Source organism: Podarcis bocagei (assembly GCF_964188305.1).
Source record: "Podarcis bocagei genome assembly, chromosome: 5".
NCBI classification, from domain to species: Eukaryota; Metazoa; Chordata; class Lepidosauria; order Squamata; family Lacertidae; genus Podarcis; species Podarcis bocagei.
Genome location: NC_138129.1, coordinates 14,177,216 through 14,189,477, shown reverse-complemented (window position 1 = coordinate 14,189,477; position 12,262 = coordinate 14,177,216). Strand labels below are relative to the sequence as shown.

At 46.7% G+C, this 12,262-nt stretch overlaps 1 protein-coding gene across 4 annotated transcripts in view; it reads left to right on the top strand.

The window, feature by feature from the left end:
• Nucleotides 1-439: 439 nt before the first annotated feature.
• PHACTR3 (phosphatase and actin regulator 3) overlaps nt 440-12,262 on the top strand; it is a 230,127-nt gene continuing 218,304 nt past the window's right edge. For 3 of the 4 annotated variants that reach the window (XM_081196304.1, XM_081196305.1, XM_081196303.1), the window contains exons 1-2: nt 440-601; nt 732-1,453. In XM_081196304.1, coding sequence (XP_081052430.1) covers nt 1,345-1,453 — 109 coding nt within the window. In that variant the 5' untranslated portion in view covers nt 440-601; nt 732-1,344. The remainder of the gene's footprint in view (nt 602-731; nt 1,454-12,262) is intronic. The other variant, XM_081196306.1, reaches the window with a different exon arrangement.

Below are 12,262 nucleotides of genomic sequence, written 5' to 3'. Positions count from 1 at the left end.
CAAATGAGCGTCTGCCTTGAACACAGGAGGTCCCAAATTCAACCACCCCCACCCCAGAAGGGACCCCGAGGTTCATCTAGTCCAACCTCCCGCAATGCAGCTGGAGCAAACCTGCAACACTGGCGTTATCAGCACCACACTTTAACCAGTTGATCAGATTCCTGCCTGAAAAACTGCCTGAAAAACTGGACAGCAGCTGTCACTCAGTCTAGGCAATACTGAGCTTCTCGGTTTGACTCCGTATCAGGCAGCTTCCTGGATGCTAGACATCTCTTCCTTTCCAGTTCCACAGGATCCTTACCAAAACACACACACACTCCCCCCCCCCCCGCCTGGGTCTAGAGAAAGTCTAGGCAAGGGAAACGCATGGCCCGCACCGCCGCGACCATGTGTGCCGGAACGTGCGTGTGCCATGAAGTCTGAAGCGCAGGCTGCTCTTGCGTCTTGCCACCGGGATCTCCACCACCCTCGCCTCCCCTCTCCCTCCTCGTCAGGGGCGTGTGAAGGTGTCAGGTCGGAGAAGGCAGGAGGCCTCCGCCTCTCGCGCACACCTGCTGCTCCCCATTCCTTTCCTTCCTTCCTCCTCTTTTGTGCAGTGCAGGTAAGCTCTCTCCCACCCACGACCCCTCCTCCCCCCTCCTCTCTCCCCCCTCTCCTTCTCCCCCCATCCCCGGTGATGTCACACCTACTCTCGCAGGGCATGATGGGAGAATCCCTCTGTTTCCCAACAGATGCGCGAAGAAGAAGAGCAGCGGCAGCAGCAGCAGCAAGCAAGCAGTTCCAAGGAGGGTGGGCGCGCGTGCTTTATTTTATTTTCGCCTGCCTTTTCTCCTCTGCCTGGCCGTGATATGGGAAGAGACTCCTCCTGAGCCTAGGACTTGGCTCACTCCGACCTCCTCCCTTCACCTCACCTGCCATCCATCCCCCTTGCCTTCCTTCTGACCAAGGCAGCGTGAAGCCAGCCTTCGCCACCCGGAGGAGAAGATGCCCAGGAAGAAACTTCTGCAGCGCCCCGCCGAGCCCTAGGAGCCCCCAGGCGCTGGGAGGGACGCCCATCCCTGCATCTGGATGGTGCCAGCGGACTGCTTGGCATCGGGGCGCTTGCAGGAGGAGGCTGGTTGCCAGCATGCTCCCGCTGCTGGGACTCCCCGGCTGAGAAGAGAGGCGCGCTCTGCACCACCACCACCAGCGGGTCACCCCCTTCCCCGTCGTGACCTTGGGCTGCCTCCGGTTTCATGAGCGCCTCTCCCTCCTCCTCCTCCTCCTCCTCTTCCTCCTCCTCCGGCCTCTGAGATCTTCTCTCCCTCCCCCTCCCCTCCCCTCCCTTCCCTTCCCCACCCCCTCATGGCTGCATCAGAAGAAGGAACTGGCTGTTTTCTCCCCAGAGGCAGGTCACAAAGCGACCCCAGCATCCTCGGGGACACCGCCGAGACTGAAGCCGAGGAGCAGCAAGGTAAAAATGCAAGCGGGACTTTCTCTCTCTCTCTTCCCCGCCCCTCCTCCTCCTCCTCCCAGTATAGCAGAAGATGTGGGCTGGGTGGTGAGGAATGGGAGAGAGTCGTAGAGGCAGAGGAAGAGAGAGGGAGAGGGAAACAGATCGGGAATGGGTGTGTGTCTATGTGTCTTCGCATCTGCCAGTCTGGCAATAAGCCTGTCAGAGAAGGGAGGGCAGAAGGAAATTAGGAACATATTCTCTGCAGTAAGTCCTGAAATGATGCAGTGGCTTAGCTGTAAATAGGATTACATGAGAGCATTCTCCCCATCCTGGCCCTTCGGAAGGGCAACGCTCCCCTCTGCCAGCTGAAGGAAGCATTTCAGAGGAGGGCAAGGGGGAAAGAGCCAGGATTCTTCCCTGAATTTTTTCAGCCACCCTCTTACTGGGCAGCAAGCTTCCTTAAATCTTGGATACTCCGTCCTCTCTCAGTACCCCTTCCTCCTTGAAACAGGCTGTCTTATTCACAAATGATAAAGTGAGGCAGAGAGAAAGGGACATGCCCAAGGCAGCTCAGGAAGAAATTGGCAGAGACCAGATTTCCAACTCCACGAGGGCAAGCAGTCATGGCCGGGGCTCTCAGGCAGTAAAAACTCAGAACAGGTGATCTCAGGCTCCACCTGGCTGACAGTTACCTGATGCTGTTCACCTGCTTGGGAAGATGCAAGTCAATAATATTAGTTCACCCTGCTTTTTTTGCCTGCAGTTGGAAGAGACTGGCCTCTCCCTTGTGCCATCATTGGAGAGGGATGCTCAGTCCAAAGTGACAAGGGCTGCTTTATCCTGGAAAGTTGCCTGAGCTCTGTTGTCTCGCTCTCACCCCACACGACACCCAGCCCATCCCACTCTTCTCAATCTACAGGCATGCAAACACACTGAAAATAAAACGGCTAAAATCAACACTGCCTGCTCCTTGTGAGACCATCCAAGAGCTGAGAGCAGTCAGGACGGGAGCTGGGTTGCTTAAGCTGATCTGTGTCGGTTCCCACACATAGCCTAATTTACCTGGGCAATTTAATCGAAGCTTGGGCATGTGCCTGACTTGCCCCTTGCAACAGAGAGAAAGAGAAGGTTGTCTCATAAAGTGGGAGGGGATCAGCTGTTGGCATGAGAAGTCACCATGGAGATGGAACAAGCAGAGTAATAATTAAGTCACCAATCCCACCCTCTGGCCCACCCCATCGAGAAAGCAATTTTCGGGACACACCAAGAAGTAGGAAACACAACAGCGAGTGTTGAAAGAGAGAGGGAGAGAGGCTGGGAGTGGGGGTGGGAGAGCTTGACGTCTGCAACCCCATTTTTCTATTCATAAGTGCGAGAGAAGAAGGCTTCCACCACCAACAAGCCCTCCCCTTCACTTTCTCCTCCTTTTGAAGCATAAAACTCTTTCCACTGAATTGCAAAATCTTTCTAGCAGTGACTCACACACTGGGGTTCTCAAAGGAGCACAGCAGCAGCAGCAGCAGCAAGGCATTGTGTTTGGGATTTTGTGTGTGTGCGGTGGTGGGTTAATTGCGAGAACAGTTGGTTCTGGGAAGGGAGCCGTTTCCTGTGGCCGGTGTGAAATTAAACACATGCGCACACAACAAAACGGGACCAAACTTGACAGGGTGCCTTCGTGGCAGGATTGTGCGGCAGGGGAATTCAGATGACAATCAGCTGGATGGGAAGCCCAGGACCCAACAGACTGATATGTACAAGGAGCCAAGGCTGAGTGTCATGGGCTCTTTGTGCAAGAGATGTTGACTTAGGGTCTTGATTGAACACAACAGAGGCAGCGACTGTTCCAATGTAGGCTTCAGAAAAATCTCCCATGGAAGTCTGTAACTAAGGGATATGTGGGAGGGGGCACTAACTTTGACACAGACCCCCCCCCAAATGAAACAAAATTATCAGAATATGCCCCTTCACTTAATATACCCTAGTTGTGTTCTGAGTAATCTCCTCAACACACACACATTCCTGCCCTCACAATTTTATAGTCTACCTCACTGCCTTAATTAATGGGTAACTTTATATTCTGAATCTTTAAACTGACTGAGAGGTTGCTTTTTGGGGGTATTGTGCAATTACTTTCAGGAAAAGTAAATTAACAGGAAACCTGCTTTAAAAGCAGGTGTGTCTCATTAAGACAGCATCTCTCTCCCCCCCCACTATACATAAAAATGCAATTAAATCCCCTCCTAGATCTCTTCATGCCATCTCTCCCCTCACCCACCAAGCCAAGGTTTCAGCTATAGACCTGTCCTGATGTACTGATATCTGAGAGTAAATCCTGTTTGAGGGCCATTCCAAAACAGTGTTTTAAACCAGCACATGCTAGAGTCCTTCTCTCTTATTTGTCTTCTCCTTTTCACGATGGTCATTCCATCTGTCTGATGGCACCGCCTGTCAGAATATGCAAACATGTTAATAATGAGGACTGAGTGGCTCTAAGCTTCATTTTACACAGTCTAATAATTGAGGATCCTTGTTGCTCTGGAAACAGATTTTTTAAAGGGAATAATGAGAACAGCTGATGAATCTTTCCTGCCTAACCACGCTGATATATCCCAGGTCATGGGAACAAAGGCTGTCACTAGCACAAAGTGCTAGCCTTCCCCCCTAAGGGACAATAGTGTCTGAATGAGAGGAATGTTCATTTGTGTGCTTTCACATCTGAAGGCTGCAGAAACCATACATTCCCTTAATTTCAATTTCGCTCACTTCTTGCCTGTTTCTAGGTAATGAAAAGCAGTGTTGGCAGGCTGGCAAATAGATAGGCTGTATGTGTGATTTTTTTTCTTTTTTAAAGGACAGATCTGTTTGAGGAAATGCATTTTTTTTATTTGCCTGAAGGAAGATCATTTTTTTGCCCCCAAATATTAACTTATTTTGTGTTGCTTTTCCTAAAGAAAATGATGTTTAAACCAACTCTAGGCATCCGCGATCAAAACAAATAAAGCAACAAACAACACCCCATAATATACGGAATAAAACACACATAACTTCAAACAACGATTTGCAATAAATTACGAATGAATATCATTATATAAATGCCGGTTTTGTCTTCTCTTCCATAATTTCTGTGATTTGCATAGGCTTATTAGGAAATTGACTAAGAATACAACCTTCACACCTCTGTTTAAGAGATCATACACTGAGGTCAATAGGATTTACACTCAAGCAATTTTACAGTGTTCTGTAATTTCAGGAGCGGTTTGCATTCTGCTGTCCATCTAACCTAACATGAAATCAGTAAAATCCCATGTAAGTTAATGAGTTCAATCAACCAGCTCTCATCTCATTGGAACTCAAGACTGCCTTAAACTAATTCTGTTTCAAAGTTCAGATTCAGATGCCAGTAGTAGGGGGCTAGAACTCTCTTGTGTGTCCACACCATGAGGACTGTATTGTCTGCTGCAACACATCCTGCTTTGCTTATCCAAGTTCCTCATTAGCAGATGCGTTGACTTGATGGCAAAAGAATACTTGCAACTGTTGGAACAATGGAAGCAATAGTTGCTTACAATTCTGTTCCTTCCGTCTTCAAAAGTATATTGAGAAAGAAGAAAAATGGCCAGCCAAAATAACCAAAGACTGAAAGTACCTTTCTTACCTATAGGGTGCTTGAGTGCGTGCAAATGTAGGGCACATGTCTGCTTGTGGTCCCAATTGCTCATGGTCCCATCGATGGCAGTGGTCTATGGGGCAGTAATGCAATAAGTGCCCTTCTTTCCTCTGGAGCCCTGTATGTGGAACACCCTCTCTGGGGAAGTCCACTTATCACTTTCTCTGATGCCTTCCAAGTGCCTGTTAAAGATGAATCTGCTCACAACAGCCTTTGACATGTAGTGGGGAAGTTATCTGATTTCCCCAGTTGCTGGAGATCACAGATAGGAAGAGTGCTGTTGTGCTTCTCTCCTGCTTGTGGACATCCTGTGGGCACTTGCTTGCCCACTGTGAGAACAGGATCCTACTCTAGATGGGCCCTTTGCTTGACTCAGCAGGCTCTGCATTGCGTATGTTTGTGCTTCGAGTTATACTTGGTGATTTAATTGTTTTATGTAGAATAGTGGGCAGTGAGGCAGAACAGGGCCTTCTCAGTGGTGACTCCCTGTCTTTGCCAGCTGAGATCGGTTCGCCTCGCCCTGGTGACATCTTGACATTGCCTAGAAATATACTTATTTTGCCAGGCACCTGGTGGCTAAGTGTTCAGTGCGGCAAGAGAGAGTATGTCGTGCTCTGCTGCTGTTTTCTAAAGCTAGTGTTGTTTCATTGTGATTTCAATTGATTTTCTTGCTTGTGTAGAATGTGCGGCTGTTTTTGAGAGGTTTTAATTAGGGCTGTTAAGCTGACCTGAGACTCCTCTTGGAGAAGGTGAAGCATAAAAGCAATGAACGGTAACAACATTAAGACAAGAATTGGGGGGGGGGGCTAATGAAATTGAGTAGCAATCTCAGTGGTAAAGCACCTGTTTTGCATGTGTGGGTTCAATCCCTGGGTAGAACTGGGATAAACTCCTGACGGAAATCCTGGATAGGCAGGTAGACAATAATGAGCTACAGGGATAAACAAAAAAAGGAAAAAAAAGAAAAGTAATTTTGCATAGGCCTAACTGACTCTTAGGGACGCGGGTGGCACTGTGGGTTAAACCACAGAGCCTAGGACTTGCCGATCAGAAGGTTGGTGGTTCGAATCCCCATGATGGGGTGAGCTCCCGTTGCTCTGTCCCAGCTCCTGCCAACCTAGCAGTTCAAAAGCACGCCAAAGTGCAAATAGATAAATAGGTACCGCTCCGGTGGGAAGGTAAACGGCGTTTCTGTGCGCTGCTCTGGTTCGCCAGAAGCGGCTTAGTCATGCTGGCCACATGACCTGGAAGCTGTATGCCTGCTCCCTCGGCCAAAAAAGCGAGATAAGCGCCACAACCCCAGAGTCGGTCACGACTGGACCTAATGGTCAGGGGTCCCTTTACCTTTACTTAACTGACTCTTGGAATTTGCTACCGAAAGAACATGCTGAAGATCACAAACTTAGGTATTTTTTTTAATGGATTGGATAAATTTATTGAGGATAGGACTCTGAAAGGCAATTATGCTTGGCAGCGAAATTGAAGTTCCATGTTCAGCAGCGGTCTATCTGAGTACCAAAAGCTGGGGACGAACAACAGTTGAGGACTGATGCTTCCTAGCTTCGCTGTAGCTTCTAGCCGGCTGCTGTTGAAAATAGGCTGTGGGTGAGGACCTTGGTTGCTTGTTCAGATATTCTTATGCTCTTTTATCTCCAATACCATTTTCATTTTATTCTCTAAACCAGGCTCTCTTTTTTCATTTAAAGAAAAGTATTTGTCCCACACAATAGCTTTGAGATTCAAAACATTCTGCTTCGCTTTGTTCAGCCAAAAAGAAATTGCCTTTGCATTTTGTCATGTTAATTTCCCCCATGTTCCCTCCTGGTGCATGACATTGATGATCACAATACAGTCCTGACCTCAGCCAGTGATTACAACTTCAGCAGAGGCTCTTGGTTCCCCCTCAGCCCCTATACAAAAACATAACCTTCTGGCGAAGAGTCCTAGATGGTCCCAGCTTCGATCCCTGGCATCTCCAGGCAGAGCAGGAAAATAATCCGGTCCGAAACTCTAGAGAGCCATTGCCAGTCAGTGTAGATGACATTGACCTAGATGGACCTCTGGTCTGACTTGGTATAAAGGCAGGTTCTGCTGTTCCTAACTCACTAAATAATAATAATAATAATAATAATAATAATAATAATAATAATAATAATAATAATAATAATAATTTATTATTTATACCCCACCCATCTGGCTGAGTTTCCCCAGCCACTCTGAGCGGCTTCCAATCAAGTGTTAAAAACAATACAGCATTAAATATTGAAAACTTCCCTAAACGGGGCTGCCTTCAGATGTCTTTTAAAAAGAAGATAGCTGCTTATTTCCTTCACATCTGAAGGGAGGGTGTTCCACAGGGTGGGCACCACCACCAAGAAGGCCCTCTGTCTGGTTCCCTGTAACCTCACTTTCACAATGAGGGAACCGCCAGAAGGCCCTCGGTGCTGGATCTCAGTGTCTGGGCTGAACAATGGGGGTGGAGACGCTCCTTCAGGTATACTGGACCGAGGCCGTTTAGGGCTTTAAAGGTCAGCACCAACACTTTGAATTGTGCTCGGAAACGTAATGGGAGCCAATGCAGATCTCTCAGGACCGGTGTTATGTGGTCCCGGCGGTCACTCCCAGTCACCAGTCTAGCTGCTGCATTCTGGATTAATTGCAGTGTTCGGGTCACCTTCAAAGGTAGCTCCACGTAGAGTGCATTGCAATAGTCATAAGGGAGAGGCCATGTAATTGCTGAATGCATGTGCTTAACCACTGAAATGCAGCTAGGAACTCTAAAATTGTAGCTCTGGGAAGTGATCAGCAGCTTCCTACCAACTCTTGGCACCCTTAACCAACTATAGCTCCCAGAATTCTTTGGGGGAAGCCATGACTGTTTAAAGTGGCATCATGGTGCTTTAAAGGTTGTGGGATGTGAAACATAAGAGCAGTCAAGTACAACATTCCTAGAGTGAACATGTTTACACATGGGGAGGAATGTTTGTCCAGCCAGCAGGTAAACTTCCTGTTTCCTTCTGGGCTGGGGCAGACTTCCTCTGCTTGTGACTAGAGGTGGGCATGGCCTCACCTGTGCAGGTAACGACAAAAGCACAGGGCAGGGCAGCCATCTCTGTCTCTATGACTACATGCATCGAAGAAGCAACATCTGCTTAGCCAAAGATGCTTTCAGCCAAGAGAGGACAAAGGGACTGTCTCCTTATGAGATAGTTTCCAGGTATATGTTACTTTTCTAAGCTAAGTCTGCCTTCTGGGATCCGATTGTGAACAGAATGTGAGTAAACTCTTTTTATACTTTTATAGAAGACTGTGTCGTGTCTTATCTTTTATGAGGGAATAAGGGGGAAATACCAGAACAGATATTATAGAGGTTTTAGCGAGCTTGAGCAAACGTATCCGCTGTGAGTTTGAAAGGGGAATGTTACTCTGCTAAATTGTGAACTTGTTAACACAAGTTGGAAAGGCTATAATCAAAAAATATATCCTCTCCTGCATCCCTGAACATTCCCACAAAGGTATGATGTGAATGTAGCCACAGTCACATTCTTATGACAGACCTCCAATTCTGGTGATTCATCAGGGCTCTTCTTAGGCAGTCTTGTCCTGCCCACGTGAGCACTGCCAAATGGTGCTTTGGCTCATGTTTGACTCCACATGGAACCGTGACCATTTGTAAACAATTTGATGTGGCAGGGGCTGATCAGATGGAAGGCTTTCCATGCCAGCTCTGAATTCAACCATGTGGCAGTGTTGACTGTGAACTATGCAGGTGCGAGGTATTACAGCTTCCACATGGAAATGGAATATTCTGCAGTAGATTTGGTGTCTCTCTTATATAAGCTACAGCTCTTTAATTGTCTCAAGGTGTGGGCTCAAGGGGAAAGAGTTCTCTGAATCGTGGCAATGTTACTTTATGGTACATGAAGCACAATTTCTTTGTGGAGGGTTTGCAGCTCAGTAGTATGCTTTGCATGAAAAGAGTTTCCAATTCAATTCCTGTCATCTTTAGAAAGGCTGGGGAAACTCCTGCCTGGAAAGCTGGAGAGCAGGGGATGGGGACTGTTGTCCAAAGAACCTGAATTTGGCGAACCTTCTTCAAGCTTGTGTCTCCCTTCATTGTTGGACTCCAAATCTCATCATCCCCAATCAGCTTAGGTAATGGTCAGGAATGATGGGAGTTGTAGTTTAACATCATTTGGGGCACAAAGGTTGAAGAAGGCCAGTGTAGACAATACTGATCTAGATTAAACATTGTTTTGACCATTGATATAAGCCAAGGCAACTTCCCATTGCATTTTAGGAAAGGCCTTGGGATTTTTCTTTTTGACCTTGAGCATCCAAATTGTATCCTTTAAGGTCTAGTTTTAGGCAGGAGTCAATAGGGATCAAACTATATGTTACATGCAAATGGGCATAACTTTAATGTCCACTTTGCAAGGGGCTCTTTGAGAGCAGAGAAGCAGCATGAGGAGGAAGTACTTAACCCATTTTCCTGCTGTTTCCTACTGCAAATCATCCCTGAAATGGCTCCCCCACCAAGATTTCAAACACGTTTTCCTTCTCATACATGCATTTGAGACTTCCCAGGGAGAAAAGCTGCTGTGGGGAAGCAATTTAGTCCAGCAAATTGTGGGTGGGAAAATAATTAAACACCCCTTCCCTCCCGCTGCTTCTTCACTCCCACTCAACCCCTTCCAGCATTGAGTCCTCAAGAAAGGCGGTTGAACTACAGCTGCAAGCCTTTGTGTGTGTTTGACATGCGCTTTTGGCTTTTTAATGACATTAAAACAAGAGGATGCAATCTCTCGGTTTTCCGTATATTTAGTACAGCGGGATTACGTTCTGATGCAAATTTTTGCCTTTTTGCAAGGCCCTGCATTTCATCCAGCTTCATGGATGAGTTGACCTTGACACTCACACGGAAATTCTATGTATTGCCCAAAGTCACACACAGTTGAGTCATTGGGATCAGCTGGGATAAGAGCCCAGAAACCTTCTGGTTCAATCACAAAATGGCATGAAATGGACTGGGGAAAAAACAGAAATGAGAAATGGCAGCAGGAAGAGATTAAACAGAAGCCAACCTTTGATCAGTAGACGAAATCTAGAAAATTAAATCGTGCCCCTTAATTTGTATTCCTAATGTGTTTCTTAAGTTGTTCTTAGTTGTAGAATAATAATTTGCTGTAGATCCTATGGCTAAGATAACCAAATCTGATAACAAGCATTTCTTCACCTTTGGAGGCTATGTCCATCTCCCTACCCGCCGGAAGTGTATCGTACTGTATATTCTCCTCCTAAGGTGGCCAGTCATGGCCACAGTTCTGTGTAAGGTTTTGGTTGCCTGGCCTCAAAGAGGATATTTAATAGTATTTAAGAGAATATTTAAGATATTTAGAAATTTAAGAAGGATGTTGACAAGCTGGTGTGTGTACAGAGGATGGTTTGGTTTGGTTTGGAACAGAGGAGAGGAGATATGATAGCCATCTCCCAATATCTCAAGGGCTTCCACATGGAAGAGAGAAGAAGCTTGTTTTCTCCTGCTCTGGAGGGTAGGACTTGAACCAATGGCTTCAAGTTACCAGAAAGGAGGTTCCGGCAAAACATGAGGAAGAACATTCTGACAGTAGGTGCTGTTTGTGAGTGGAACGTTCTCCCTTGGGAGTTTGTGGACTCTCCTTCCCTAAAGCAGAGGTTGGATGGCCATCTGTCAGGGATTCTTTAGTTGAGATTCCTGTAGTGCTATAAAAGAGGCAATCAAAAAGAGCAAGGGGATGGAGCTGCTGCTCTATGAGGAAAGGTTACAACATGTTCAGTGCTTTATTTTACAAAAACAGCAGATGATAGAGGCGCATAAGGTTATGCATGGCACGGAGAAAGGGCACATAGCATCTTTCTGCCTCTTTCATAATACTAGGACTTGGGGCCATCCAATGACTTTTTTGCACAGTACGCAGTTAAACTATGGGATTTGCTTGCATGATAGGTAAGGTAAAAGGCAAAGGACCCCTGGTTAAGTCCAGTCAAAGGTGACTATTGGGCTGCGGCGCTCATCTCGCTTTCAGGCTGAGGGAGCTGGCATTTGTCCACAGACAGCTTTCTGGGTCATGTGGCCAGCATGACTAAACTGATTCTGGCACAACGGGATACTGTGATGGAACCCTTAGTGCATGGAAATGCCATTTACCTTCCCACCACAGCGGTACCTATTTATGCTTTCGAACTGCTAGGTTGGCAGGAGCAGGGACAGAGCAACGGGAGCTCACCCCGTTGCGGGGATTCGAACCGCCAACCTTCCGATCAGCAAGCGGTTGGTTTAGTGGTTCAGTGGTTTAGACCTCAGCGCCACCCGCGTCCCTGCTTGCATGAGATGTAGTGATGACTTCCAACTTGGATAGCTTTTTAAAAAAACAAAATATATAGACAAATTCAGGGAGGATAAGATTATCAAGGGCTGCCACCTTCACATGCAGAATATTAGTTGGTGGTTCAGTCATCAAACAATGCACGGGTACATATGAAGCAGATCCCAATGACAGACAGACATACTGCATTGTATCTGGGGTGTTGGGACATCGTAAGAAATTCCTATAATGTTAGGATTATGATGGTCCATTCACGCATGGAGGTCATCATTAGGTGAGCATCAATTGATGAACTTCTTGTCATCTACACAGATGATTTTCTCATGGTAAGTATTCTCACTTTGGTAGCTTTCATGCTGTGACGTCAAAGCATTTCTCCTTTCAGCATGCCCAGAATTCAACATCTGGACTCCAGACACACAGCTGAATCCCGGCATGCATTCTGATCCTTCCACATAAGAGGGATTCCACTAGCCACTTTAATTTAATGTCGGCTTGGGAGCAGAAATCCACTGGAAACTGTATAATGCGATTAAATAAAAACTCCTTCATCCCTAGAGCCATCAGAGGACCCACATTATCATTTTTTCCCCTTGAGGAGATGCTGGAAAGGCATTTAATTGCTTTCTGATACGACTGGGATTCAGTAACGGCTGTGGCTTTAATGCTAATATCTCGATATTAGCAAAGGTAATTCAGCTAAATGGTGTTATCACGGTAGGTGGAGAGTTTCATGGTGGAGAACATCTGTTCTGTATGTTCTGACTGGAACTCATGATATATAGTGCTAACTAA